Raw genomic sequence first — 26,034 nt, forward strand, 5'->3', positions numbered from 1 at the left:
GCCAGGGCATCTCCAAAGAGACCGCGGGCTCTTAACGGCTCTCTCACGCGGTAACTCTCTTCCAGCTCCCTCCTGCCGCCCTCTCTGGCGCGCGACCCAGCCCCCTACCCGCCACCGCGTCCCGGCTCCGCGCATTCCCGCCCGAGGGCCCCGCGCAGGGCTCGGAGAGGCGCGCGGCTCGGCGCTCCCGCAGAGGCCCCGGGGCCCTCGGCGAGCAGTTCGCCGCGGGAACCGTCCTCCGCCCCACCCCCTTCCCATCTGGGCTGCTCAGAGGTGGCGACGGCTCCTGGGACGCAGCCCGTGGCGCGGGGGCCAGGGCTGGGTGCATGCTTGGGGCTTTCCTTTCCTCTCCTCTGGGCTGCGAGTGGCACTTCCTCACGTTTCTGCGGCCTGTCCCGGTCTCCCGACCGAGTGTCGTCTTGGTGCCCGCAAGCAGGTCTGACTCTCCGATGCCACCTGCCGCTCAGGTCCGCAGAAACCGCAGCCCCGGTCGCAGGCACCCCAAGGCGGCTAGGGTAATCCAGTGTTTCCCGGTAAGCGCTCCCTCCCCGCCACGTCCTCAGCAAGATTCCCAGAAGCTGACATTCCAGAGGCTTCTTCGGAAGTGCTCTCCCTCCTTTCCAGGTAGCCGAGGAAACAGAGCCGTTGGGTGAAACCCAGGAAAGCCGTGGACTTGCCAAATTCTTTGACTGGGGTCATTTGCCCCATTCATTTCACCAGCCTTTAAGTGACGGACTAACGGTGGACTGTGGTCCTTCCTCCTCCCCTCCCCCAGCCTCCCTCCCGTCACCAGCTTTCCTGCTCTTCAGTTATTGAGGAGCTGCAGTTGGAAGTTCTCTGGTTGAAGGGGGTGGGTGGAGGTGAGGGCTCCTTATCAGGCCTCTGGGCAGGAGCTGTGCCCGGGGGATGGTACACCAGCTCCCACCCAGAAACATGTCTTTTCCTCTACCCCTTGCCCTCTCTCACTCCTCCATGTCCAGCTTGTCTTGAGTCAAAGTTTTTTTTTTCTTCCCAAGTATTTATTGTTTTATTTTAATTTTTATTTTATTTTTTTATTAGTTTCTGCTTTATAACAAAGTGAATCAGTCATACATATACATCTGTTCCCACATCCCTTCCCTCAGGCATCTCCCTCCCTCCCACCCTCCCCATCCCACCCCTCCAGGCGGTCACAAAGCACCGAGCTGATCTCCCTGTGCTCTGCGGCTGCTTCCCACTATCTACCTTACGTTTGGTAGTGTATATATGTCCATGCCTCTCTTTCGCTTTGTCACAACTTACCCTTCCCCCTCCCCATATCCTCAAGTCCATTCTCAAGTAGGTCTGTGTCTTTATTCCTGTTTTACCCCTAGGTTATTCATGACATTTTTTAAAATTCCATATATATGTGTTAGCATACGGTATTTGTCTTTCTCTTTCTGACTTACTTCACTCTGTATGACAGACTCTAGGTCTATCCACCTCATTACAAATAGCTCAGTTTCGTTTCTTTTTATGGCTGAGTAATATTCCATTGTATATATGTGCCACATCTTCTTTATCCATTCATCCGATGATGGACACTTAGGTTGCTTCCATCTCCGGGCTATTGTGAATAGAGCTGCAATGAACATTTTGGTACATGCCTCTTTTTGAATTATGGTTTTCTCAGGGTATATGCCTAGTAGTGGGATTGCTGGGTCATATGGTAGTTCGAGTTTTAGTCTTTTAAGGAACCTCCATACTGTTCTCCATAGTGGCTGTACCAATTCACATTCCCACCAGCAGTGCAAGAGTGTTCCCTTTTCTCCACACCCTCTCCAGCATTTATTGTTTCTAGATTTCTTGATGATGGCCATTCTGACTGGTGTGAGATGATATCTCATTGTAGTTTTGATTTGCATTTCTCTAATGATTAATGATGCTGAGCATTCTTTCATGTGTTTGTTGGCAGTCTGTATATCTTCTTTGGAGAAATGCCTATTTAAGTCTTCTGCCCATTTTTGGATTGGGTTGTTTGTTTTTTTGCTATTGAGCTGCATGAGCTGTTTTTAAATTTTGGAGATTAATCCTTTGTCAGTTGCTTCATTTGCAAATATTTTCTCCCATTCTGAGGGTTGTCTTTTGGTCTTGTTTATGGTTTCCTTTGCTGTGCAAAAGCTTTGAAGTTTCATTAGGTCCCATTTGTTTATCTTTGTTTTTATTTCCATTTCTCTAGGAGGTGGGTCCAAAAGGATCTTGCTGTGATTTATGTCACAGAGTGTTCTGCCTATGTTTTCCTCTAAGAGTTTGATAGTTTCTGGCCTTACATTTAGGTCTTTAATCCATTTTGAGCTTATTTTTGTGTATGGTGTCAGGGAATGATCTAATCTCATACTTTTACATGTCCCTGTCCAGTTTTCCCAGCACCACTTATTGAAGAGGCTGTCCTTTCTCCACTGTACATTCCTGCCTCCTTGATCAAAGATAAGTTGACCATATGGGTGTGGGTTTATCTCTGGGCTTTCTATCCTGTTCCATTGATCTATCTTTCTGTTTTTGTGCCAGTAAAACACTGTCTTGCTTACTATAGCTTTGTAGTGTAGTCTGAAGTCAGGGAGCCTGATTCCTCCAGCTCCGTTTTTCGTTCTCAAGATTGCTTTGGCTATTCGGAGTCTTTTGTTTTTCCAAACAAAGTTTGAATTTTTTTGTTCTAGTTCTGTGAAAAATGCCAGTGGTAGTTTGATAGGGATTGCATTGAACCTGTAGATTGCTTTGGGTAGTAGAGTCATTTTCACAATATCGATTCTTCCAATCCAGGAGCATGGTATATCTCCCCATCTATTTGTATCATCTTTAATTTCTTTCATCAGTGTCTTATAATTTTCTGCATACAGGTCTTTTGTCTCCTTAGGTAGGTTTATTCCTAGGTATTTTATTCTTTTTGTTGCAATGGTAAATGGGGGTGTTTTCTTGATTTCACTTTCAGATTCTTCATCATTAGTGTACAGGAATGCCAGAGATTTCTGTGCATTAATTTTGTATCCTGCTACTTTTCCAAATTCATTGATTAGCTCTAATAGTTTTCTGGTAGCATCTTTAGGATTCTCTATGTATAGTATCATGTCATCTGCAAACAGTGACAGCTTTACTTCTTCTTTTCCAATTTGGATTCCTTTTATTTCCTTTTCTTCTCTGATTGCTGTTTCTAAAACTTCCAAAACTAAGTTGAATAAGAGTGGTGAGAGTGGGCCACCTTGTCTTGTTCCTGATCTTAGTGGAAATGGTTTCAGTTTTTCACCATTGAGGACAATGTTGGCTGTGGGTTTGTCATTTATGGCCTTTATTATCTTGAGGAAAGTTCCCTCTATGCCTACTTTCTGCAGGGTTTTTATCATAAATGGGTGTTGAATTTTGTCGAAAGCTTTCTCTGCATCTATTGAGATGATCATATGGTTTTTCTCCTTCAATTTGTTAACATGGTGTATCACATTGATTGATTTGCGTATATTGAAGAATCCTTGCATTCCTGGCATAAACCCCACTTGAGCATGGTGTATGATCCTTTTAATGTGCTGTTGGATTCTGTTTGCTAGTATTTTGTTGAGGATTTTTGCATCTATGTTCATCAGTGATATTGGCCTGTAGTTTTCTTTCTTTGTGACATCCTTGCCTGGTTTTGGTATCAAGGTGATGGTGGCCTCGTAGAATGAGTTTGGGAGTGCTCCTCCCTCTGCTATATTTTGGAAGAGTTTGAGAAGGATAGGTGTTAGCTCTTCTCTAAATGTCTGATAGAATTCGCCTGTGAAGCCATCTGGTCCTGGGCTTCTGTTTGTTGGAAGATTTTTAATCACAGTTTCCATTTCAGTGCTTGTGATTGGTCTATTCATATTTTCTATTTCTTCCTGATTCAGTCTTGGCAGGTTGTGCATTCCTAAGAATTTGTCCATTTCTTCCAGGTTGTCCATTTTCTTGGCATAGAGTTTCTTGTAGTAATCTCTCATGATCTTCTATATTTCTGCAGTGTGAGTTGTTATTGAGTCAAAGTATTAAAAGCGTGCTGGAGAAAGTCGGACAGCAACTTTCACAAATAAGCCAACTGCGCAGTTAACACCTCTTCTTCCCTCGTGAACAGTTTTATTCATTTTTAAGAATCATGCAGCAGTCCATAAATATTGCATCCTTGACGTCCCCACTGTAGTGTGCCCATGAGTGTACTCCAGGGAGTGAGGGGTACACAGATGGCACAACAGTACACACATACTTACACAAACTAGGTGTGCAGATCCTAAAGCACAGTGAGCAAGCAGCATGCCAAGGTCAGGTGAACAGGACAAAAACCCTCCCCAGGTGAGATGGCTTAACGTGTGTGGATCCGTGCCCAGGAGACGCCCCAGCGTTGGCATGGCCTCTGGTAGGATGGGACTGGGGAGGAGAAGGAAAAAGGGCTCTGTGAGAAGGCTGGGATCACCACACCACCCGGAAGTGAGCTCATAGGTGAGCTCCGACTTGAGTGTGGCAGGAAGGAGCCCCAGGCCTCCGGTTAGTCTGTGTCCTTGTGTGAGAAACCAGGCCCCGTCATATTCTCTGTGGGTCAACTGCTAACAACATGACCATCTCCAGATGATGACTGGGGCGGCTGTCCTGTTCCCCGACCAGGCTCTGTGCCCTGTTCCCTGATCCCAGCCCTTTTGGATGGGATATTTCTGCTCGCCAAAGAGCTAAATGAGGGCAAAGAGGTGCGGGGATGGGGGAGAGAGCAGGAACTGTCTGAGAAACAGGAGTGAAGGGCCACTTCTCACCCGGCTATGTCTTGGTTATGGAACCAAGGCCTTGAGGAATCTCTCTGAGCCTCTTCCTGGGAGAAGACAGACCCTCCAGAAAGGGTGAAGACAATGGCTTCCTCTTAGGGTTCCTGGCCACTGTGGCGACTGTTTACCTACATCTCCTTCATCTCAGGTAACACCACACTCTGAATACTACCTGCCGGGAGAGGAGGTGGATCTGTATGCCACCACCCCAGGCTCAGGGAGAGTCCCCTTCCCTAGTGCTTCTGGGGCTCAGATTTCAAGGAAATCAGGAAGTGTGGTTATTGCTGGAATCATCAATATGAAAGGGTCTGTAAGAATGTTTCGGGGAAAGAAAGGACATTAAAAGGGGTCTGAAACAGCAGAGCCCACTGCAGGATTTCAGAGCGGGTGGACACCGGAACTCAAGGCAGAAGCTGAGATTTGGCTTGGCTCATGTAGTGTCTGTCAGGACCACAGGCCTCCGCCTGCCCACCCCCAGGGCAGGATGTGAACCACAACCACCAGGCAGTGAGGGTCACCACGCACCTGACGGCACAAGGCAGCCACACAGGAGGTGCAAAAGATCCCCCGGCACTGGGCTCTCTTTGAGGCCTTGGGAAGGACCCTGAAAAGTTCCTCTAGGGCAACAATTCCAACTACTAATTCAGGCCATCATGGTGGGCATAGCCTAGGGCTCTGTCACATCTCAGCCTCACAAACTGTTGGATCCCACTTTGCTTCTCAATCTCATGCTCCACTAACTAACCACCTCTTCCAAAAGCCAGCAGACAATGCATCTATCAGAGAGCTATGAGGAATCCATTGATAACACTAGTGTTGAGAGACGAACAGCCAACAGCTTACGGTCTTGCTGTTTCAGACTGTTATTTATATGCCTACACTGGACTGGGGTGGGGTGGACATGTGATTTGAACAATATCTCTAAATCTCTGATGAGCCTATGGAAGGCAGTACCTCCGGCTCCCCCCATCAGGCTCAGCTGATCTGGAGGACAGGGGAGGAAAACCGGTGGGATGGGGAGCCTCCCAGACCACCACTGACCCCAGCTCAGCCCTTCCCCCAACCTCCTTTGGGGTTCCTGGGCACCAAATGAGAACCACCGGTCCACCCCTCTCTCAGCTTCTTTCTTCAACTCTTTCAGAAAAGCGGGGTGGAGACGGGGGCAGCAGGGGTAAGAATGCCACCTGACAGGGCGGTAGTGATGAAACGTGATAATATACGACAGTCCCTAACAAGTGCCTGGTACATAGAGGGGGTCAAAAATGCCTTTGCAGTGTCACCTTAGGATGGAGCCCCAGGCCTTCCTGAGTGCACCTGATCATAAAGAACTCCCCGGTAGGTCATCATGTAACTGAGGGGTTCTCAGATTCAAGGCCTCCTTCCTAAGCAGACACACGAGGCATAGCCTCTGCTACCAGAAGCAAGAACTGTTTTCCCAACCAACCTTCTGGTGGTTGCCACTGCTTCTTGTCCTTGAGAGAGGAGCTCCTAATGCATTTTGAGGGAAACCCCACTTACAGTGCAATATGGCTTTCCCTTCTCACAGGAGTCATCCCCCAACACCACCCCAATCTGCAGGTCTCAGATTGGTTATGATGTCCCAGAGACTAGAAAATGCCAGATGGGTGTTTGTAATGAAGTCACCCAAACTCTTGAGTCTTCTTGGTCTACCTCCTCAGGAGAAAAAAAAAAAAAGATACAAAAGAAATAACCAGTCTGTAGACCACAGCTCCACCTGAAGATCAAGATACAGTGGAAACATTCCAGAGACTCTCTGCAAAGGGTCTCATGAGCTGCAGTTCGAGTGGCTTTAGCCCACAAGGAGAAAAGAGGTTTCCAGTCCCTTCTGAGAGGGGAAGGATCACGGTTGCGGAAGAAGATGAGTCTGGGAGAAGGGTCAGGTGCCCTCAGCATCCAGCTTTCACGTGGGTCTAAAAAGTCTCCGTGTGTCTTGCTGAGGATGCCCAGGAGGTCAGTGGTGCCATGAGGCCAGGATGGGATGTGAGAACGGGAGGAGAGCCCTGGTACAGGGGCTAAGGCTCTCAGATGGCCAAAGGATCCCACACGCAGAGCCTGTTCTCGGGGTCCTCCAGGCTGCCAGAAGATGGGCGTCTGCGCTGCGTGTTCCGACGACTGACCACGTTGTCGTCAGCCTGCCAGGCACCTGAGAAGAGGAAAGGAAGGTTACCGGACCTTTGATTTGGTGCAGATGGTGTCTCTGGCAGGACAGTCCGGGAGTTTGGCACGAAAGCTGGCAAGATGCGCATTAGCTGGAACTCCCACAGGGTGCAAACCACAGCACGTGAAACTTGGGAGCAGTGGCGTCCACTGGGCGAGGGACAGTCATGGCCACTGTGGCCCACTGATGGAGGGACATGCAGGATGGTCCTTGTTTTGTGAGCTTGCCGTAGGATCCACCTTTGTATCTTTATTTGGTCTTGAAGTTTGCCTAAGTGTTACAGCGGACCAGGAAAAGAAACTGAGTCTGGCTGAGACTTTCACGAGAGCAGGAGGAGGTGAAGGGGAGGGAGAAGAGTGTGTTAATTTGGGCTCAGAGTTAGTGTTTGCTGTGGGGGCCAGGGTGGGGCAGGAAGGGACTGGCTGCCCAGCAGGGTGCCAGGGACCAAATGGCATGGCAGAGAACAGAGTGACAGCTGTTCCTCTCCTTCTGCACCCGAACAGCCCACCGAGAGTTGCTATCAGCTGGTGCCACCAACCCCAGGAGACATTAGCTCCAGAGCTTTGGGGTCCCCCGGGTACCATCCACGAAACTCATCATCTTCCCCCCTTGTCCTGCAGTTCCTGCACGAGAAGCACCCGCTGCCCATGCTGGAAACCCACTCTTGGTGCTTCTCTCTCCTTCATGCTCTGTATCCAATCCATCCTGACCTCCTGCTTGTTCAAGCTCTAGTAAGGTCTAAATCTGTAGTCAGAAAACCGGGATACAGCCCCAGCTTGTAACGTACTGACTGTGTGACCTTGGGCAGGTCACTGTACTTGGAGCCCTGGTTTTCCCATCCATCAGATGGGAGACAAGTACTTACACCCCAGGGATGCCGTGAGACTAAGCGAGGTGACATGGAAGAGTGGTGAGCAGGGCGCCTGACTCACAGAATGTGCGCGAAAACCATCCGCCCCCCAGGCCTTGTTCAGGCTACACTCATCTCCCCCAAGTCGTCCTCCCAGCCCACAGAATGACTCCATCTGATTCAGTCCCCCCAGTGCAGCGAGATGGCCATTGTGAAGGGAGAGGATGAAGCCCTAACCCCCTGAGTTGGGGGAAAGCCTTCCATTCTCTGGCCGAGGACTGCTGAGCTGCCTCTTCCAGCACCTGCCCCCAGAAGGCCCCCCCTGAAGCCAGATGGGGTCCAGCGTGCTCCGAAGTGCTCCCCCACTGGCCCGTACCACCACCCCATTTCTCATGCTGTGTGGAAATTGCTGGATCCTCCAGCACACGGTGATCTCCTCCAGGGCAGAGCCGAGAGCCATGCCCTTCAGAGGGCTCAGTTCGTGGACGGAGCCGGCTGACCCTGGAGGGTGGGCGTGAGGCTCACTGTGTCACATTTGAGGGAGGCCACTCACAAATGTCTGGCGTCAGCTTCAGTTTAGGCCAGCCCAAGACACGAAACCCTTTAATGGCAGAAACACTAGGATTCAGCGGGTATAAATTGTGTATACCCATAAATGTCCTGGTGTGCTAATCCGCCCTAAGGCTCTAATAATAGTCTTGTGGAGGTGGACCCCAGGGGAAGGGGAGTGAGTGGGACAGGAAATGTTTAGGTATCTCTCACAGCCAGATGGAATGCGGGGATCTGTACTCCCTGGGGGTACCGGAGTCCGGCACATGGGTCCACAGTGCTTTTCCCCTCTAAGGGTGACAGGATGCAGAGCAGGCAAGATTGCGCTTTTAAGTTAGGAACCCCCAGATGAAATAAGTTGTTCCTTCATTTTATATAATTTGGTAGATCTCATACTTATTCCTCTGTGTTTAATGGGCAGGACTCCGGAACTGTGGCTGTTTGGTAGGAACGACCAAAAGCAAATGGTAAACAGGAGAGAAGACACACACACACACACACACACACACACACACACACACACACACAAAGTCAAATCAAAACACTGCCGCAGCCTCGCCGCCACCACCACTGGCTGCCAGGCTGCCTGGCTCTGAATTCTTGAGTCCTTGCTACAAACACCACCGGTCCAGATTCTGAGCCAGGGCTGAAAACTGGCTCCTTCTGAAACAGCCTGAAGACTCAGACCTGAAGTCTCTGATCTCCCCAGCTTCTTGGTACAGTCGGTGGTGCTCTTTCCTCTAAAAAGGCTTCTGCCAGACCCTCGGCGAAACCCTGCTGCTCCGTGCATCCTGGATGCGGAAGGTAAGCCTGGAAGGCGCAGGAGGACTTCCTGAGCGAGTGCTACCATTCTGTCCAGCCCTCAGCCAGAAAAGGGAGCCTGGAGATTCAAAATCCTTCACGGGAGGTAGAGAAAGGTGGTTCCCACTTAATTCCCTCCTCAGGCTCAGAAACGGGGGAGTGAAGACACCTCTAGAGGCAGATTTGGGGAGCACATCTAGGGGGATTCCACACACCTCTTTCCTGCCTCTACCCAGCCACTAATTAAATTTAAGATCTGTAACAGTTCCACCATCTTGTAGAGTTTCTGTCCAAGAAAAGAGAAAGTTAATTCCGATTTTTCCTTAGTATCTGCGAAGCATAAGCCTTCCTAGTGGCGTCTTAGTCTTGGGTTATTTCAGGTCTCCATAAGTACTTTTCTTTGTTTTGTTTTTGGCTGTGCAGTGGCTTGGAGGATTTTAGTTCTCCGACCAGGGATTGAACCAGGCCACTGAAGTGAAAGTGCTGAGTCCTAACCTCTAGACTGCCAGGGAATTCCCTCCATAAGTACTTTTAGATTTCATCGGTATGCCCACTCCTGTCCAATGCCATCATTTAAAAACATCTGTATCGGGCTTCCCTGATGGCGCAGTGGTTGAGAGTCTCCCTGCCGATGCAGAGGACAAGGGTTTGTGCCCTGGTCCGGGAAAATCCCAAATGCCACGGAGCGGCTGGGCCCGTGAGCCATGGCCGCTGAGCCTGTGCGTCCGGAGCCTGTGCTCCGCAACGGGAGAGGCCACAACAGTGGGAGGCACGCGTACCACAAAAAACAAAACAAAACAAAACAAAAACATTTGTATTTCCACTAATAAACTCAAATTATCTTTGCTTTTTCCCATCACACCACCCAGAGCCTTTTCACAGAATTGCCACTGGTCCCCTGGCCACTATCCTGACACCTGTGTGATACTCCATCAGGTTCCTTGGGGCCCCGTCTACCTAGCATGGCCTCGCGATTATAGTCAGCTCATCACCTACAATGGTCAACTCAGATTTCCTCCCTTTGAGAACCTTGCAGAACAATCTCAGAACATACCATCGCCCCCCCACCTTGGTCTCGGGACCAAAGAAGACCCAGAGGCTTCTTAGCGGAAGAGGTGCTGGAATGACACAGGTGCTTTCTCAACATCACTCCCACAAGGGTGATGAGAGCAGCGAGGATGGGGACCTGAGCCATCCTTGCCGCGAGCTGGGGCTCCTGGCAGAGCACCTGTGGGCCTGGGGAGGGTGGACCATGGGGTGCTCCCCGGGCTCCCTCCTTGTGGGCGCTCCGTGAGGCGAGTGGCATCCGTGTGGGGAGGGAAACAGTGTGGAGAGGGAGACCAAGTGCCTGAGAAGCTGTCCTGATGGCCAAGCCAGCCTGAGGCACCTCAGTCATAGGAAGGAACTTTGAACTTACAGCTGAGCGTGGTGAGGTCTGTTGATTCCATGGGACCTACCACAGTGGATGCTCCTGTCATTAACCTGACATTAACCTGACAGATTCTTCCAGAGAGTTCCCCAGCTCTTTACTACCAGTGTGACGCTAACAGCAGAACCCGAGAAACATTTTACCAAGAGAGCAGATGCACTTTCCTTCTCTCGTAAGAGCCCTTGAGACCTCAGGTTGAGGCTACGATGCGACCCTCAACTCCCTCTCCCGGCAGGCGCCACTGTCATAATGTTTCATGTCTGGCCTGAACGGTGAAGCCAGTTTAATCTGAGAATGGCTGGCTCCCGAGATCACCGTAAAGAAGCCCAGGCATTGTTTTCCTTCCAGGCCTCGCTCTCCTGCCGCAATCCCAGAGTGGAATAAACATCCACCAGCAGGTTGGCCCGAAGGAGTTAGGGAGAGGAGGAAGCACAAGGCCTGGGGTCAGTTTCCACCAGCATGGGCGGCTAAAACAATTCCCAGGAGCTCTCTCTGCCAAACACGGGGGTTGGTGGGGAGCCACTGCGGGGAGGCAGGAGCCTAGATTCCTCTCTTGAAGCCCAGTGAGCGGCTGGCCGGCACAGCTGCCACAGACTCAGGGCGGAATGAGGGCAGAGATGGCATCTTCCCCAACTAGTGACCAAAACAAATCCTGCCTGTAACCTTTGCCACCCAAGCATCCCCGCTTTTGTGGAACAGGGATTAATCTAGTCTCACAAATATTTATTTTTCCTGGAAAATTTCAGCATATTAAATACAGGCTCTTGCCAGTTAGGAACGGAAGCCTCAGCGAGGGCCCCTCGGATGTGCGTGCGCCCAGCAAGCTTGGGGTTGGGTGTGGGTGAACATGAACTTTCGCACGAAGTCTGGGTAACCTAAATGAGTTTCAAAATAAACAAACTGGACAGACAGACGTACATTTGGCAAAAAGACATGAGAAACAAATGGACAGACAGAAGCCAGGTAAAGAGTGGGAAGGCAGGAAGTGAAGTGTACCCTGGACCTCAGCCACTCTGGCCCAAGCCTGGCTGGGTCAACGCTAAGTGGGAAGGGACCGGAGAGCCCCTGGGAAGGCTGTGGGAGGCGTCTCTGGGGATTACGGCTTCCTCCACCACAAGCCTGCATGGGGCCAGAGGGGTGAGTACATGGGTCTTCTGCAAGCTGATGGAGAGTGGCAACCACAGGAGTTTGTGTCCCTCCAGCACCTGTAACCACGTTGCAAAGAGAGTAAAGCAATGGACCCATGACGGGACCTGGCTGTCCTGAAGCTTAAACATGTCCAGGGCATGTTTAAGAGATTACAGACCACGCAACATGAAGGCAGTCTCTGCTGTGAACCAAGGAGGGGCAATTTCGACCTAGTCCACCAGGCAAGACGTGGCTTTAGAGCCATGGTTGGTGAAGCCCTTGGTGAGCATGGAGCAGAGAGACATCAGTGCCCAGAGTGTGACTGACAGGTGGGCTCCTCCTGAGAACTCATCCTGGATTCAGTTTAGTGTCATGAGAAGGAATAAGGGGCACGTTGATGGCCCTGATTGAATTTATAGAGTTAGGGCTCCAGGGAGAAGAGTTACCCTCGACCCCTGATTGTTCCTTTGGGATCCAAATCTAGGGAGCACAAGGCAACTGGTGGTAGCCCAGGGCTCACTGGGTCACAGAGCTAGTCTATAAAATGCTGGCATTGAAATTCCTCTCTGATCCTAACTAAACACTCTCCTTTGAGTGGCTACAGGTTCCCTTTTCAAGGGCTCAGGCTCTCTTTCCAAGACCTTATCACAGAGGCCGTGTCTGCCTTAAACTGCCTGTTGATGGAAACAAGACCAGGCCCCCTGCCATGGGATCTGCAAGATCATGATGGAGTGGGCACGGTCAGGTCAAATCGGAAGGCTTTGGAGGTATTTTTGTGCCTTTCTCCATGCCCAAATAGATTCGCTTAGAGCAGAGTCGCTCTCTGCCCAAGGACTCTCCCAAGGCTGCCTCACTTCCTTTCAGCAACTGGCTCCCAGCACCTTAGCAAAGCCCATGCCTTCTTGCAGGAACTGCAGGGCAGGAGATGGGTGTCCCAGTGTGAGAGCAGGGGTGCGAGCAGGGGAGCGTCTCCCACCAAGTTCATGTTCAGCAGACTGCCACTCACCGGCTAAGCAGACCGCAGAGCACAGCTTATTGTCCAGTGCTTTCATGCTGGCGATGTCAAAGTCATTGTTATTGTCACACTCCATACCTAGAAATGCGAATGTCCTCTGGCCTCTAACGGAGTTAAGGCAGTTAGAGAGGACCTGGCTGTGTTTTTCTCTGCTTTGCTGTCCTTAAAATAAAAATCTTAAGGATGGAGACAAAAAACATCAATTCATATGTTAAAAAAAAGACAATAATTAAGTGGGGAGAGAGGACAATAAAGGAAACTGCGTGGGTACGTTTGTGTTCTCGCTCTGTTCTGCTCTGTTTCCTTAACTGGCCCCTTTCCAGCCTTCGTTCCAGGGAAATCAGACCCTGGGGAGGTCTGTGGGATTCGGACACGCAGACCCGGGCCCAGAGCAGAGCCTAAGCCAGGCTGGAAGAGCTAGGAGAGCCACGGGGGAAGTGACCCCGGGCTCAGGCCTGTGTCTGTCGGTGCACGTGAGGTGTGTTTATGACCACAAGGCTCTGCGAAATGACTAATACATAAAATGGCAATTAAAGCTCTTTGGTCCCGTAATTTTGCACCTCAAATCAAAGAATCGCATTGCTTGCAAAATTATGATTTATTTTCTTTGAGACTTAATTTTCTATTCTGAAGATGTTTTAAGGGGCTGACCAGAAACCTACAGTCGTGTAAGATGGGAAGGGGACAATTTTAGATGTTATTTTTTCAAGCCCCCACCCGGTTTTATTTTCCTTGGTGAAAGGGAGAGGAAGAAACATACATCTACTGTGTACAGCATGTCAGGTGGAAACCACATATGGAATGTCAGGCGGAAACCACGTACTGCCCTGTGCCTTTTAGAAGCAAATATTCTACTGGGGACGACAATCACAATGGAGAACTCAGAGCCTTGCGCCCTGAAGACATCAACCGAGGAGAGGTAGCGCCCAACTCCAGCTTGGTTGGCGTGCACGTGCGGCAGAGGCACAGCCTGGGCGACCACCCCTCCTCCGGCACTACTTGGCCAGGAGAGAGTGGTCATGTGCACATGCGCACCCCCTGCACACCACACAACCCCCCAAGCAACTGCCATGGCCAAAGCAGAAGCGACTAGCATGACATCTGCATCCAGGCTGGGATCCAGGTTTGCTCTGGAGGTTGCCCTTCTGTGGAGGCACCTCAGAGGAGCAGACGGAAGAGACACCGGTTCCTGGGACGCCTGGTCCTACAATCCCAGGTGGGATTCCCAGCTCGCCTACCCTTCCCCCCCCCCCGCCACTTCCTTGCTCTATATGTAGGTCGTTCCTTCGCTTCTCGGCTTACTAGAAACCAAATTCTTCCGACTGAAGATATGATTGACCTTATTTACAAAACAGAAATAGAGTCACAGGTGTAGAAAACAAACTTATGGTTATGGCGGGGGGCAAGGGAGGGGAGGGATAAATTGGGAGATTGGGATTGACATATACACACTACTATATATAAAATAGATAACTAATAAGGACCTGCTGTAGAGCACAGGGGACTCTACTCAGTAGCCTGTAATGGCCTATATGGGCAAAGAATCTAAAAAAAGAGTGGATATATGTATATGTATAGTTGATTCACGTTGCTGTACAGCAGAAACTAACACAACATTGTAAACCAACTCTTCCAATTAAAAAAAATATCTACTTGAGGCCTGAATGATGGTAAAGAGAATCGTTCCAATAGCCTACAAACACTAGTGTACGCTGAGCTGCTAACGTCTCTTCACCTCACCTTTGCTGTGCCGCCAGGGCTGTGATCCTTCTGCTACTGTAACATCAGCCGTTTTCTTCACTAAAGCAGGAAAACCTACTGCCTAACAGTCGGTTCCCCCAAGGGGAGGAAGCTGTTCTCCTGCTGCAGCTGAACTTTGGGGCTGCTAGAGCAGTTCTGTGAGACTCGGCTGAGAAGCTGAAGCAGGAAGGAAGGTGATGGCAGTTGCCCAAGAAGCTTCAGGATCTACTCAACGTAGATGGAGAACTCCATGTATCTTCTGCAGCCTTGGCTCAGAGGCCCAGAAAGAGCCAGGAAGGCTGCTGAGGTCCTCAGATACCCTGCTTGCTTTGATATTCCATCAAGAAGACAACCTTTCCCCAAAGCCACACCCTTGAGCAGTGCCACCAAGTCACACCAGTGCCCCTTTCTCTACCCTTCAGAGAATACCCGGGAAAGAAATATAATAAAAGGGCGCAAAAGACCAGGTCTTTTACCATCTTCATGTGTGGGTGATCCGTCCTCTTCTTCTAGAACCTCATTTCCCTAGGACAGAAGGAAGGCACTGTGAGTCCATAAAGCAGTGAAATGAGCCTACTGATTGTCAGAAGACAGAACTAATCACCCTCATGGTATCCATACATTTCCTGTCCGTGTGAGATGGCTGGGAGGCCCAGCAGAGGCAGATTTTGCTTGGCGAGGCAGGATCGGCCCGTAGGGACCAGGTCTGAGGCACGTTCCAGAGGGACCAGGTCTGAGGCACCTTACAGAGTGACCCTGGGACTGTCAGGATTAGCCTTGGTTATAGTTTAGCTCACACTGTTTCTCTCAGGTGGAAATCAAAGTTGTCAAATGAAAAAGCAAACCGTGAGATCATAAAACTTTCAGGAACCCTTTAGGATCCCCAATCCCATCCAGATACTCCTTTGAGAACATCTGGCTCAAGAGAAAGTTGTAGAGTCCCCACTGGGAGCTGGGCATTCCATATACTTCAGGCACACCTCCGTCAGAGCACTGCTCACGCTGAGTTATAACTCTGATTCCTCCATCAGATGGAGCTCCGGGATGGGTGGGATGGGTGGATTGGGGGTGTGGGCAGGCAAAAGCCATGTCACTCGGTCTTTGTGTCCCCCAGTGCCAGGAAGATGTGAGATGCCTGTGCCAGGTAAATACTAAGTGAATTGGAGGACAAACACCCTCTCAAGGGTCTGGCCTGGAAGACTTCCCTCTGGAACTCACCCCACGCCTATTACGCTGAGACCAGCGCCCTCTGCTAACCGGACAGTCCCTCTGCTCTGCACCCTGCCTCTAACAGATCCAAGTGCACCACCTTGGAAGGCTTCTTCCAGAAGAGCCCCCATCCTATTTGCACCCTGTGCCAGCGCCGCCAGTCCCTCTGACCGGGGAGGGGCACCAGCGTCCACCTTGCTCTTACCTCTGCATCCTGCTCTTCAGCGGTGGCGACGAGGCCCGCAAAGTTGCAGTCTGGAGACGCCGCTGGCGTCACCTGCAAAGGAGCAACAAAAGTCAAGGTGCAGATGCCACCGGCTCTCCTACCCAGCTCGCCTGGCAGCAAACGCAAACCAAGTCCTCAGGACAGAAGTGGTGCCACATGGAAGATCACATCTGAGGGAGTCTGTGATTCAACAACCCGGTACCGTGTTTTCCAGGGCTCCCCTCCCGAGCACTGGGGGGCTTTGCCGATCTCCCTGGCAGGCCCTGGACTGAGCTCCTTGGGACTCGAGTACAGAGCAGAGCAGAGCGGCGAGGGAGATCCCATGCTCCTCTCTTACGTCTCCTTCTTCTGAGGGGGTCCTGCTGGCGGCCCGGGGGCAGGGGAGAGCCTCCCCGTCCTCTTCCGTGCCAGGGGCGATGTAGGAGCCGGACATGGAGGAGACGGTGTCGGTGCTGATCTGGGAGGACACCATGGACATGACCTTCCTTCTTCAAGTCTGGGTCCCCAGTATGTTGAGGGGGGCAGAGGCGGGGAGAAGAGTGTTTCCTGCCCTCAGCTCAACTCTTCATGAGGCCTGGCGCATTTGCTTCAGGCCAGCATGGAATCCCATCCCGGGGGCCTTCCCATCACTGGAGCTGAGAGTGGCCTGTCCCGAGGGCAGACGGGGAAGGTCTCCGAAGACTGAGTTCCTGAACATTGCCCCTCATCCCTTTCCTGGCTGGTGATACATGGGGGAGGGAGGATAGGGAAGAGGTGGAAAGTGAGGAGACAGAAAGCTAGCTTCTTGCTTTGGGAAGGGACTGTACCACACCTGAGGGTCAAGTGGCTGAAGGGCTTCTCACCTCAAAAGTGGAGATCAAAGGAAATGCGAAACCTGCCCAGAGAGCTTGAGTCATGGGCTCAAAGCCACACAGGGCAAAAGAGAAAGGACAACTCAGTGCAACATGGTGTCCTGGATTGGGATGTTGGAATGGAGAGGAGCATTCCTGGGGTGATCTGCAAGACGTGAAGGGGGTCTGCGGTTACATGGGATTACCAGGTCAGTGTTCATTTCCTGATTGTGATGGTGGTACTGGGATTATGGAGGTGTGTCCTTGTTCTAAGGAAACACACACTAAAGTATCTAGTGCTAATGGGGCAGCCTGTCTGCAACTTACTGTTAAGGGCGCAAAATATATATTGACTGGGATTACAGCGAATCTCTAAATAAATACGGAGTCACTGAACGTTTTTTCAAAAAGCCACCCAGCCAAGGGCCGGGGCAGGGATGAATAGGAGGGACAGGATCCACTCACGCTTCCCGCCTCCTCCACCGCCAACCCCCAAACGCTGCCTGCTGAAAGGGTGTGTGAAGCCCTGTGTTGTGGCCGCTTCGGAGCCCCCTCTTAGCTTTGGCTGCTCGTTGGCAGCATCCATGGACCCTTAAAAGTGCCAGTGTTTGGGTCCCAGCCCCAGAGACGCTAGTCCCAAGCATAGGGATTTTCAGGAGCTCCTGGGGATTCTTCCTGGCAGCCAGAAGCTTCTTCAGCCTTTTCTTACCTGGCAGGCAGTTCTGCCAGCCCCTGACCTTGCCCCTCTTCCCCCAGCATGGGCCCAGGCAGAGGGTGAGGAGGGGGGACAGTGACCGGCCCCACCTGTCAATCCAGGATGTACCCCTTTTGGCGGGGGCTGGAGGCTGAGCCTGGGGACCAGTGGAGAGGCTGGAGCCCCCATGTTCCCCCAGTGCTGGGGAGCGTGGGGAGGAAGGCCGGAGGGTGGTGGGGAGAGGGAGGGAGTCGTTGCTTAGGGGGTGAAGGGAGTCTCAGAGGGAGGTTGGGGCAGCCTCCTCAGCAAGCGGTGGGAAGGGGATGGGCTGCCTCCTGAGCTCTGTAAGGCCCCAACCCGCCTGGCCCTGCAGTGTGCGCACCCTTCGAAAATATTTTGAGTAATTAGCAAGGGAAAGCAGCAAGTTGGCGGGGGAATGCCAGGTTGTCCTGGAGCCAGCCTCCAGTGCAAGGAAAGAAAGGGGCCTCAGGAGAAAGGGGCCCGTGGAGGCTGGGCAGGATTGTGTAGGACAGTGCCCGTTTGTGTGTGTGTGTGTGTGTGTCTGTGCGCACGTGCACGTGAGTGCTGGGGGAAGGGGCTGTGCACCACAAGGGCGTGCTGGCGGGGCCAGGTGCAGGCTCGGGGGAGAGATGGGTTCCAGGCAAAGCTGGGGTGAGGGGGTGGAAAGGTGCCTGCTGAGTGTCACATATTTGCTGTGCCTCAGTTTCCCCATCAGAACTCTGGTACGTTGATTCCTCACAGGCTGGAGCTGTAGGGTCTAGGCACCCCGTCTTCCATCTGCCCTGATGGCCTCCCTCAGCCCCAACCTGCATTGGAGGGAAGGCCCTGGGCGGGGTGAATGAACCCCAGGGTGGCAAGTGGGGCCCCAGGGGCTGGGGCCCTCTGACCTCACACCCTGTCCCTTCAGGAAGGGACCAAGGGAGGGAGGAGCTGGAGACAGGCCTAGGCGAGGACCGCAGGTGAGTCTGGGCAGGCCCTCAACTTGGGCGAGGTGGGGAACGTGAGCCGAGCCCTGGGCAAGAACGGCCTTTGTGAGTGAGTCCCCAGGGCCAGGGAGGGGGCTGTGCCTCCTTTGCCGCCTGCTCCTCGGGGCTGTGGGTACAGTCTCCCCATTGCACATAGAGAGGTGCCGAGGCCCTGGCTGCAGGGGACCCCCGAGGGCCGCCTCTCAGCCCCTTTCTCTCTGGGCACCCAGAGATCCTGAGGAGTGCATCAGGGGACACTCTGCAGGCCTTTGGTGCCCCCCATCTTCCTCCCAGCCATTCCCCCTTGGGCCGTGGCCTCCCCAAAACTGGCCCATGCTTTTCCCCAGAGAAAGTTGCAAGCAGGTCCATTTTGAGACTTTTTAAAACTTTAGTTTTAAAAATGTTTTTATTGTAAATCACTTTCTATGAAAAAGGTTAAATTGCCCGATGGGTTAGGAGAGTGGATGTGGGATGCAGCCCAGGGCGTTTATGGTGGAGCAAGACACTCCCCTGCAGGAGTGCAAGCAAGGGCACGGGGCCATCCCCCCATTCCTGGTCCCAGTGGTTCTAGCAAGCACTGCGTCCCTCCCAGTTAAGCCTCAGCTCTAGCTACACTCACTACATTAGTCTGTCTGTCCCCTTTCCCTCCGCAGCTTGGCTGCCCCAGCCCCTAACCCCCAGATCCCCATCTCCCCGCTGCTCTCAGCCTCAAGTTGGGCTCAAAGATTAGGGACACATACCCTCTGCCCCACCTCTAGGGATGAAGCCAGAAGATCCCAGAGGCCTTAGAAAATCTCCTGGCTCCACCCGGCACCCCGGCCTCCTTTCTGTCTCCTCTCTCTTCCCCCCTCCGCCTAGCTCCTCCTCACAGACTGCCGGGAGAGGCCTCTTGGGTGTTCATTTGCAGTCACCTAATCAGCATTGGTTGTACCTGGGAACTTGCTCTGGATAGAGACCTGGGGAGGAGAGCAGGACAGAGAGAAGCTTGGAAGCTAAGGTGTTCTGGGGCGGGCCCTGTACTGATGTTTCCAGCTTGGCCAGGGCCCCTCCAAGCCGCAGCTCTCATAGTGCAGGGCCCTTAGCGTGTCTCTGGGGCAGGGAAGAAGTGGATCAATGAAACACTGTGTGTATGGGGGGCTGGGGAGCGGAGGCAGCAATTTGGGTCCTGGGCCCCAATTCTCAGCCTGCTGGACTAGAATCTGAGGATGGCCTGGGCTGGGGGCCGTGTGGCCTGGTGGGGTGAGCTGGCCCAGCCCCTGCCTGGGCGGTAGGGTGTCCATGGGCCTGCACTGGCGGGGAGGGGGGCAGTCTGGGCCCAGACTTCGGTGCTGTCTGGAGGTGGGGCAGGGCCTGGCTTCTTACAAGAAGGCGCCCAGGCTGGCCCAGTCATGCAGGTCAGAGGCCAGTGTGGCATCCCCGGCCTCAAAGAGGGGCTCGGGGGGCAGGGAGCTACGGGTGCTCTCGTCCCAGGGGTGCTCCAGGAAGGATGTGGCCAGGAAGGTCTCATCAAAGTCCAGGCTGTCGGTAGCCTGCTCCGCTGGAGGCCCCCAGGTAACAGGGCAGTCGATGTGGTGGCCATGGATGGTGAGGTCCACGTCCCCGTGTGAGGCAGGGCTCAGCGGCGGGATCAGCTCCGAGATCTCCAGCGTGCCCAGCTCCCCGTCCAGCGTGCCAGCGTCCAAGATGGCCTCCCAGTCAAAGTTGCCCTTGAGGGGTTCCAGCTCACCCTGCTCCTCCTGGGTCAGCAGCAGGGGGCTGGAGGGCCGCGGGACCTTGGCCTCCTGCTTGGGCAGCGGCTGTTGACACTTACGCCCCAGCCTGCCCTCGCCTGCACCCCAGCCCGCCTCCCCAGTGGCCTCCTCGAACTCCCGCAGCAGCTGCTGGGCCTCGGTGCTCACGGTCAGTGGCCTGGCCCATGGGGCAGCGCTGGGCTCTGGCGCGGCCTGGCGGGCAAAGGCCGGGTGGATGTGGACTGGGGGCAGCCGCTGCTTCTTCAAGGCCCCACTCAGCAGCCGCTCGGCGTACTGGGGGTCGATGCGCCAGAAGCCCCCCTTGCCTGGCTCGTCCTTCTCCCGAGGCATCTTGATGAAGCCCTTCTTCAGGGACAGGTTGTGGCGGATGGAGTTCTGGACACAGGGAGGTAGGAGAGAAGGAAGACAGCTGGGAGAGTGGGTGGGGTCAGTGATGGGGGGCTCCTAGCGCCACTGCCAGTCCCACCACCACCTTCTCTCCGATGGGGGCAGGGGAGACAGAGGCGCTGCTCCGAGCGGGAGGCTCTGGGACACCAGCCACGGGGCACCAGGAGCTGGGAGTGCTGTCGGGGGCTTTTGTTCCCTTTGGCCAGGATATCTGCCTGCTCAGTCATCCGAGCCCTGAGCCGCAGGGTGGCTCTCAGTGCCAGCCTGTCCTGCCCTCCCTCCCTTACCCCGCTGCTTGCGGCCTCTGGTCAAAGGCCTTGGCTCCCCCAGGTCCTGGACGGCCATCTCCCTCTGCCTGGGCCTGGCTGGCCTTCTCTGTTTGTGAAATGAGTGAGTGGGTGTGAGGGTGTGTGTGGGGGGGGATGAAGTGTGGGATGATCTGATGACTTTCCTTGTTTCTAGAGCCGGCTGCTGGCCTGGGCCCTCACCCACCATGTCCCCCTCCTCCCACCCCAGGCTCTGAGGCCTCAGTTGATTATTACCCAGCCAAGAGCATAGCGCTCATTCCTGGGGCCTCTCAGGCTTGGGGTAGGGTGGGGGGTGGTGGAGGGTCTCTGCTTTCTCACCAAGGTTACAAATGGTACCTGCCCCAGGGTCAGGGCCCAAGCAATCGTGGAATAGCTGTGATTACAGGAACTCTGATCCTGTGACCTGTGCCACAGGGAAGGATCTGTGCATCCTCAGGGTCTCTGTCCCCAAGTAGCCCCTGATCCTGATGGTCGAAGAGGCTCAGGGCAGCGTGTGCCCAGCCTGAATCACCATCCTGCCTTGTTCAGGCCTGGGTGCACAGTCCAAACCACGCTGGGGCACAGGGGTCTGGGGCCTGGTGGGTGGGGCCGGCAGGTGAGTAGTGCCCCCTGGCAAGACTGGGAGGTTTACATGGTGGTCTGGGCCCCTTGGCTGCTCTGTGCCAGGTTCCGGAGACTTGGAACATGAAGCCAGTGTGGGAGGAAAGAGCCCCTGTGGAAAGCACGTGGCTGAGGTAATTGTCCCCCCAGGGAGTTTGATGAGAAGAGGGGGAGGAGTGTAGGCAGGAAACTAGGGAGGGCTTGGGGTGGGGGCTGGCACAGCAGCTTTCGGAAGGCCCCGTAGCCCTTCCACTGGGACACCGATGGCCTTCACACCCCGCAGCACGCCCCTCTCCCCTCCCAGAGCCCCTCCAGCCAACTGAAAGCAGGCGGGATGCAGAGTCTGGCAGGAACGATGCTCTGCCTCCAGTCAGGCCCTGACAAACTGACCTTGAGGAGGGGAGTGTCGAGGAATTGCAGGACTTGGGACAAAAATGTGTCCCTCAGTCCATCAACCTACCCTGGGGGGCTGTGTCCACGCATAGTTCAGCCCTGGTCTTTGGGCTGAGCCTGCCGGACGAGTGACAAGTTCTTTCCCCTTGAACCTCTATGTCGGCACCCCTGCAGCCCTCTGAACATCCTCCCTCCTCCGTCTCTGAAGTCAAAGGGGCAGCAGTCCAAGCACTGGGCTCCCTTGAGGTCCTTCCTGGACGGCCTTCCTCTCTCGGGGCCCTGGCCGTACCGCGCCTACTTGGCCTGCGGATCTGGGATGTGAGTCCAGTCCGCGAGGGCATGGGGAGGGAGGGAGGGAGTGCCTCCCTACCTGCCAGGTGGGATCAGCGTGGCGGAAGTAACAGAAGTTGTCCGTGATCCACTTGTAGATGGCCGACAGGGTGATCTTGGTGGCCTTGCTGGCCTGCATGGCCATGCAGATGAGCGTGGCATACGAGTAGGGCGGCTTCACGTGCGGGTTGGTGGCGTAGTCCACGTCGTCGGGAGGCGAGGCCTGCAGCCCCGAGGGGGCGCTCCGCGGCGTGCAGGAGGACGTGGGCTTGCCGGGTGTGTGCGGCTGCCCCAGGCAGGCGGGGTCCGCCGCCAGGGGAGACCCCGGCTCGGCCGAGCCTGCCAGCTCGTGGGAGCCGTGGGGGTCGGTGTCCCCCGAAGGCAGGGCGGGGAGCTCGGCGTTGAGAATGGAGAATTCCTGCAGCCACTGCAGGCTGGTCAGGCTGTCATTCAGGGCGTTGGACTCCTCCAGGCCGCCTTCCGGTCCGGCCTCCTCCGCTGCCCCTGCTCCCGAGACGCGTAGCCAGCTCTCCGCCATATCTGCGGGGACTCTCCGAGGGGGCTGTCAACATCCACGAGCCGAGCCGAGGGTGGCCGCCGAGCTCTCCGGCCCGCTGACTCCCGCGGCTTCAGTTACGCAGCCTCCCGGAAGCGGGCTTCCATCCCGCGATCCGGGGGTAGCCTCCTCCAAACGGAATGTGGTGCCTGCGGGGACCAGAGCGGGAACTGAGCCCTCTTTCCCCACCCCCGAGGGGAGAGTGTGGGCGAGGGGGGAGGCTCTTACTAAAATCCTTCCTGCAGCCGGGGAGGATCTTTTACTGCCGACGTCTGGGAAACAGAAGGTGTGCCCGGGGGTCCGACCCACACGGGGTTCGCCTCGCTCTTTTCCTCTTGGATCTTTTAGAGGAGACTTAATTAGCCCAACGAGGGAATAGTGTAGGGGCATGCGAGGCCACCCCTTTCTCCCTCAAAGCGGGGAATTAACCCCCCTCTCTCCGTCCACAACCAATGGAAATGGGGCGAGAGAGTCCAGGAGGGCAGTACGACGGGTCGGGGGGCGGGGGAGGTCGTCTGATCTTTGAAAAGGGATATTAGGATGGGGCTCAAGGGGAAGGAAGGAAACAATACAGAGAGTTATAAGGGGGTGGGAAGTGAGTGTCCCCCAAACGCCTCTGATGTCAGTCCCCGGGCCCTCCACTTCCGTCGGGGACGGATGGGAGAGCGGGCTGGTACTGACGCCCTCCCTTCCCACGGCCGGCAGCCCTCCCCGTCCCTTACCTGGCTCAGAGCGCAGCCCGGGCCAAAGGAAGCTTCTCAAAGAAATTCCTCCCACCGCCCACCCTCACCGCGGCTCTCTGCTCCCAGCTCCAGGGCCCAGCCAGCAATCCTCGTCGCCACTCACGCCCGCCGGCGCCTCTCTGAAAGCCAGCGGCTGGGGACCGGCACTCAGTAGCCGCTCGCAAGGCGTCTCCTGCTGCCGTGGCGACGCCCCGCCCATATAAGCAGCTTCCGCTTCTGCCATTGGCCAGGGCATCTCCAAAGAGACCGCGGGCTCTTAACGGCTCTCTCACGCGGTAACTCTCTTCCAGCTCCCTCCTGCCGCCCTCTCCCGCGCGCGACCCAGCCCCCTACCCGCCACCGCGTCCCGGCTCCGCGCATTCCCGCCCGACGGCCCCGCGCAGGGCTCGGAGAGGCGCGCGGCTCGGCGCTCCCGCAGAGGCCCCGGGGCCCTCGGCGAGCAGTTCGCCGCGGGAACCGTCCTCCGCCCCACCCCCTTCCCATCTGGGCTGCTCAGAGGTGGCGACGGCTCCTGGGACGCAGCCCGTGGCGCGGGGGCCAGGGCTGGGTGCATGCTTGGGGCTTTCCTTTCCTCTCCTCTGGGCTGCGAGTGGCACTTCCTCACGTTTCTGCGGCCTGTCCCGGTCTCCCGACCGAGTGTCGTCTTGGTGCCCGCAAGCAGGTCTGACTCTCCGATGCCACCTGCCGCTCAGGTCCGCAGAAACCGCAGCCCCGGTCGCAGGCACCCCAAGGCGGCTAGGGTAATCCAGTGTTTCCCGGTAAGCGCTCCTTCCCCGCCACGTCCTCAGCAAGATTCCCAGAAGCTGACATTCCAGAGGCTTCTTCGGAAGTGCTCTCCCTCCTTTCCAGATAGCCGAGGAAACAGAGCCGTTGGGTGAAACCCAGGAAAGCCGTGGACTTGCCAAATTCTTTGACTGGGGTCATTTGCCCCATTCATTTCACCAGCCTTTAAGTGACGGACTAACGGTGGACTGTGGTCCTTCCTCCTCCCCTCCCCCAGCCTCCCTCCCGTCACCAGCTTTCCTGCTCTTCAGTTATTGAGGAGCTGCAGTTGGAAGTTCTCTGGTTGAAGGGGGTGGGTGGAGGTGAGGGCTCCTTATCAGGCCTCTGGGCAGGAGCTGTGCCCGGGGGATGGTACACCAGCTCCCACCCAGAAACATGTCTTTTCCTCTACCCCTTGCCCTCTCTCACTCCTCCATGTCCAGCTTGTCTTGAGTCAAAGTTTTTTTTTTCTTCCCAAGTATTTATTGTTTTATTTTAATTTTTATTTTATTTTTTTATTAGTTTCTGCTTTATAACAAAGTGAATCAGTCATACATATACATCTGTTCCCACATCCCTTCCCTCAGGCATCTCCCTCCCTCCCACCCTCCCCATCCCACCCCTCCAGGCGGTCACAAAGCACCGAGCTGATCTCCCTGTGCTCTGCGGCTGCTTCCCACTATCTACCTTACGTTTGGTAGTGTATATATGTCCATGCCTCTCTTTCGCTTTGTCACAACTTACCCTTCCCCCTCCCCATATCCTCAAGTCCATTCTCAAGTAGGTCTGTGTCTTTATTCCTGTTTTACCCCTAGGTTATTCATGACATTTTTTAAAATTCCATATATATGTGTTAGCATACGGTATTTGTCTTTCTCTTTCTGACTTACTTCACTCTGTATGACAGACTCTAGGTCTATCCACCTCATTACAAATAGCTCAGTTTCGTTTCTTTTTATGGCTGAGTAATATTCCATTGTATATATGTGCCACATCTTCTTTATCCATTCATCCGATGATGGACACTTAAGTTGCTTCCATCTCCGGGCTATTGTGAATAGAGCTGCAATGAACATTTTGGTACATGCCTCTTTTTGAATTATGGTTTTCTCAGGGTATATGCCTAGTAGTGGGATTGCTGGGTCATATGGTAGTTCGATTTTTAGTCTTTTAAGGAACCTCCATACTCTTCTCCATAGTGGCTGTACCAATTCACATTCCCACCAGCAGTGCAAGAGTGTTCCCTTTTCTCCACACCCTCTCCAGCATTTATTGTTTCTAGATTTCTTGATGATGGCCATTCTGACTGGTGTGAGATGATATCTCATTGTAGTTTTGATTTGCATTTCTCTAATGATTAATGATGCTGAGCATTCTTTCATGTGTTTGTTGGCAGTCTGTATATCTTCTTTGGAGAAATGCCTATTTAAGTCTTCTGCCCATTTTTGGATTGGGTTGTTTGTTTTTTTGCTATTGAGCTGCATGAGCTGTTTTTAAATTTTGGAGATTAATCCTTTGTCAGTTGCTTCATTTGCAAATATTTTCTCCCATTCTGAGGGTTGTCTTTTGGTCTTGTTTATGGTTTCCTTTGCTGTGCAAAAGCTTTGAAGTTTCATTAGGTCCCATTTGTTTATCTTTGTTTTTATTTCCATTTCTCTAGGAGGTGGGTCCAAAAGGATCTTGCTGTGATTTATGTCACAGAGTGTTCTGCCTATGTTTTCCTCTAAGAGTTTGATAGTTTCTGGCCTTACATTTAGGTCTTTAATCCATTTTGAGCTTATTTTTGTGTATGGTGTCAG

The 26,034-nt window shown here is 53.8% G+C and overlaps 1 protein-coding gene across 1 annotated transcript; it reads right to left on the reverse strand.

Annotated features, from left to right (window-relative positions):
* Nucleotides 1–19,763: 19,763 nt before the first annotated feature.
* LOC309793218 (forkhead box protein J1-like) lies at nucleotides 19,764–22,712 on the reverse strand (the record flags this gene model as incomplete). The annotated part of the gene is made up of 2 exons (XM_082603592.1): nucleotides 19,764–20,531; nucleotides 22,215–22,712. 2 exons carry the CDS (start codon nucleotides 22,710–22,712, stop codon nucleotides 19,764–19,766), a joined length of 1,266 nt encoding a protein of 421 aa, XP_082459718.1.
* Between the last annotated feature and the right edge of the window lie 3,322 nt (nucleotides 22,713–26,034).

Source organism: Mesoplodon mirus (genome assembly GCF_964341445.2).
Source record: "Mesoplodon mirus genome assembly, chromosome: 18".
Classification (NCBI taxonomy): domain Eukaryota; kingdom Metazoa; phylum Chordata; class Mammalia; order Artiodactyla; family Ziphiidae; genus Mesoplodon; species Mesoplodon mirus.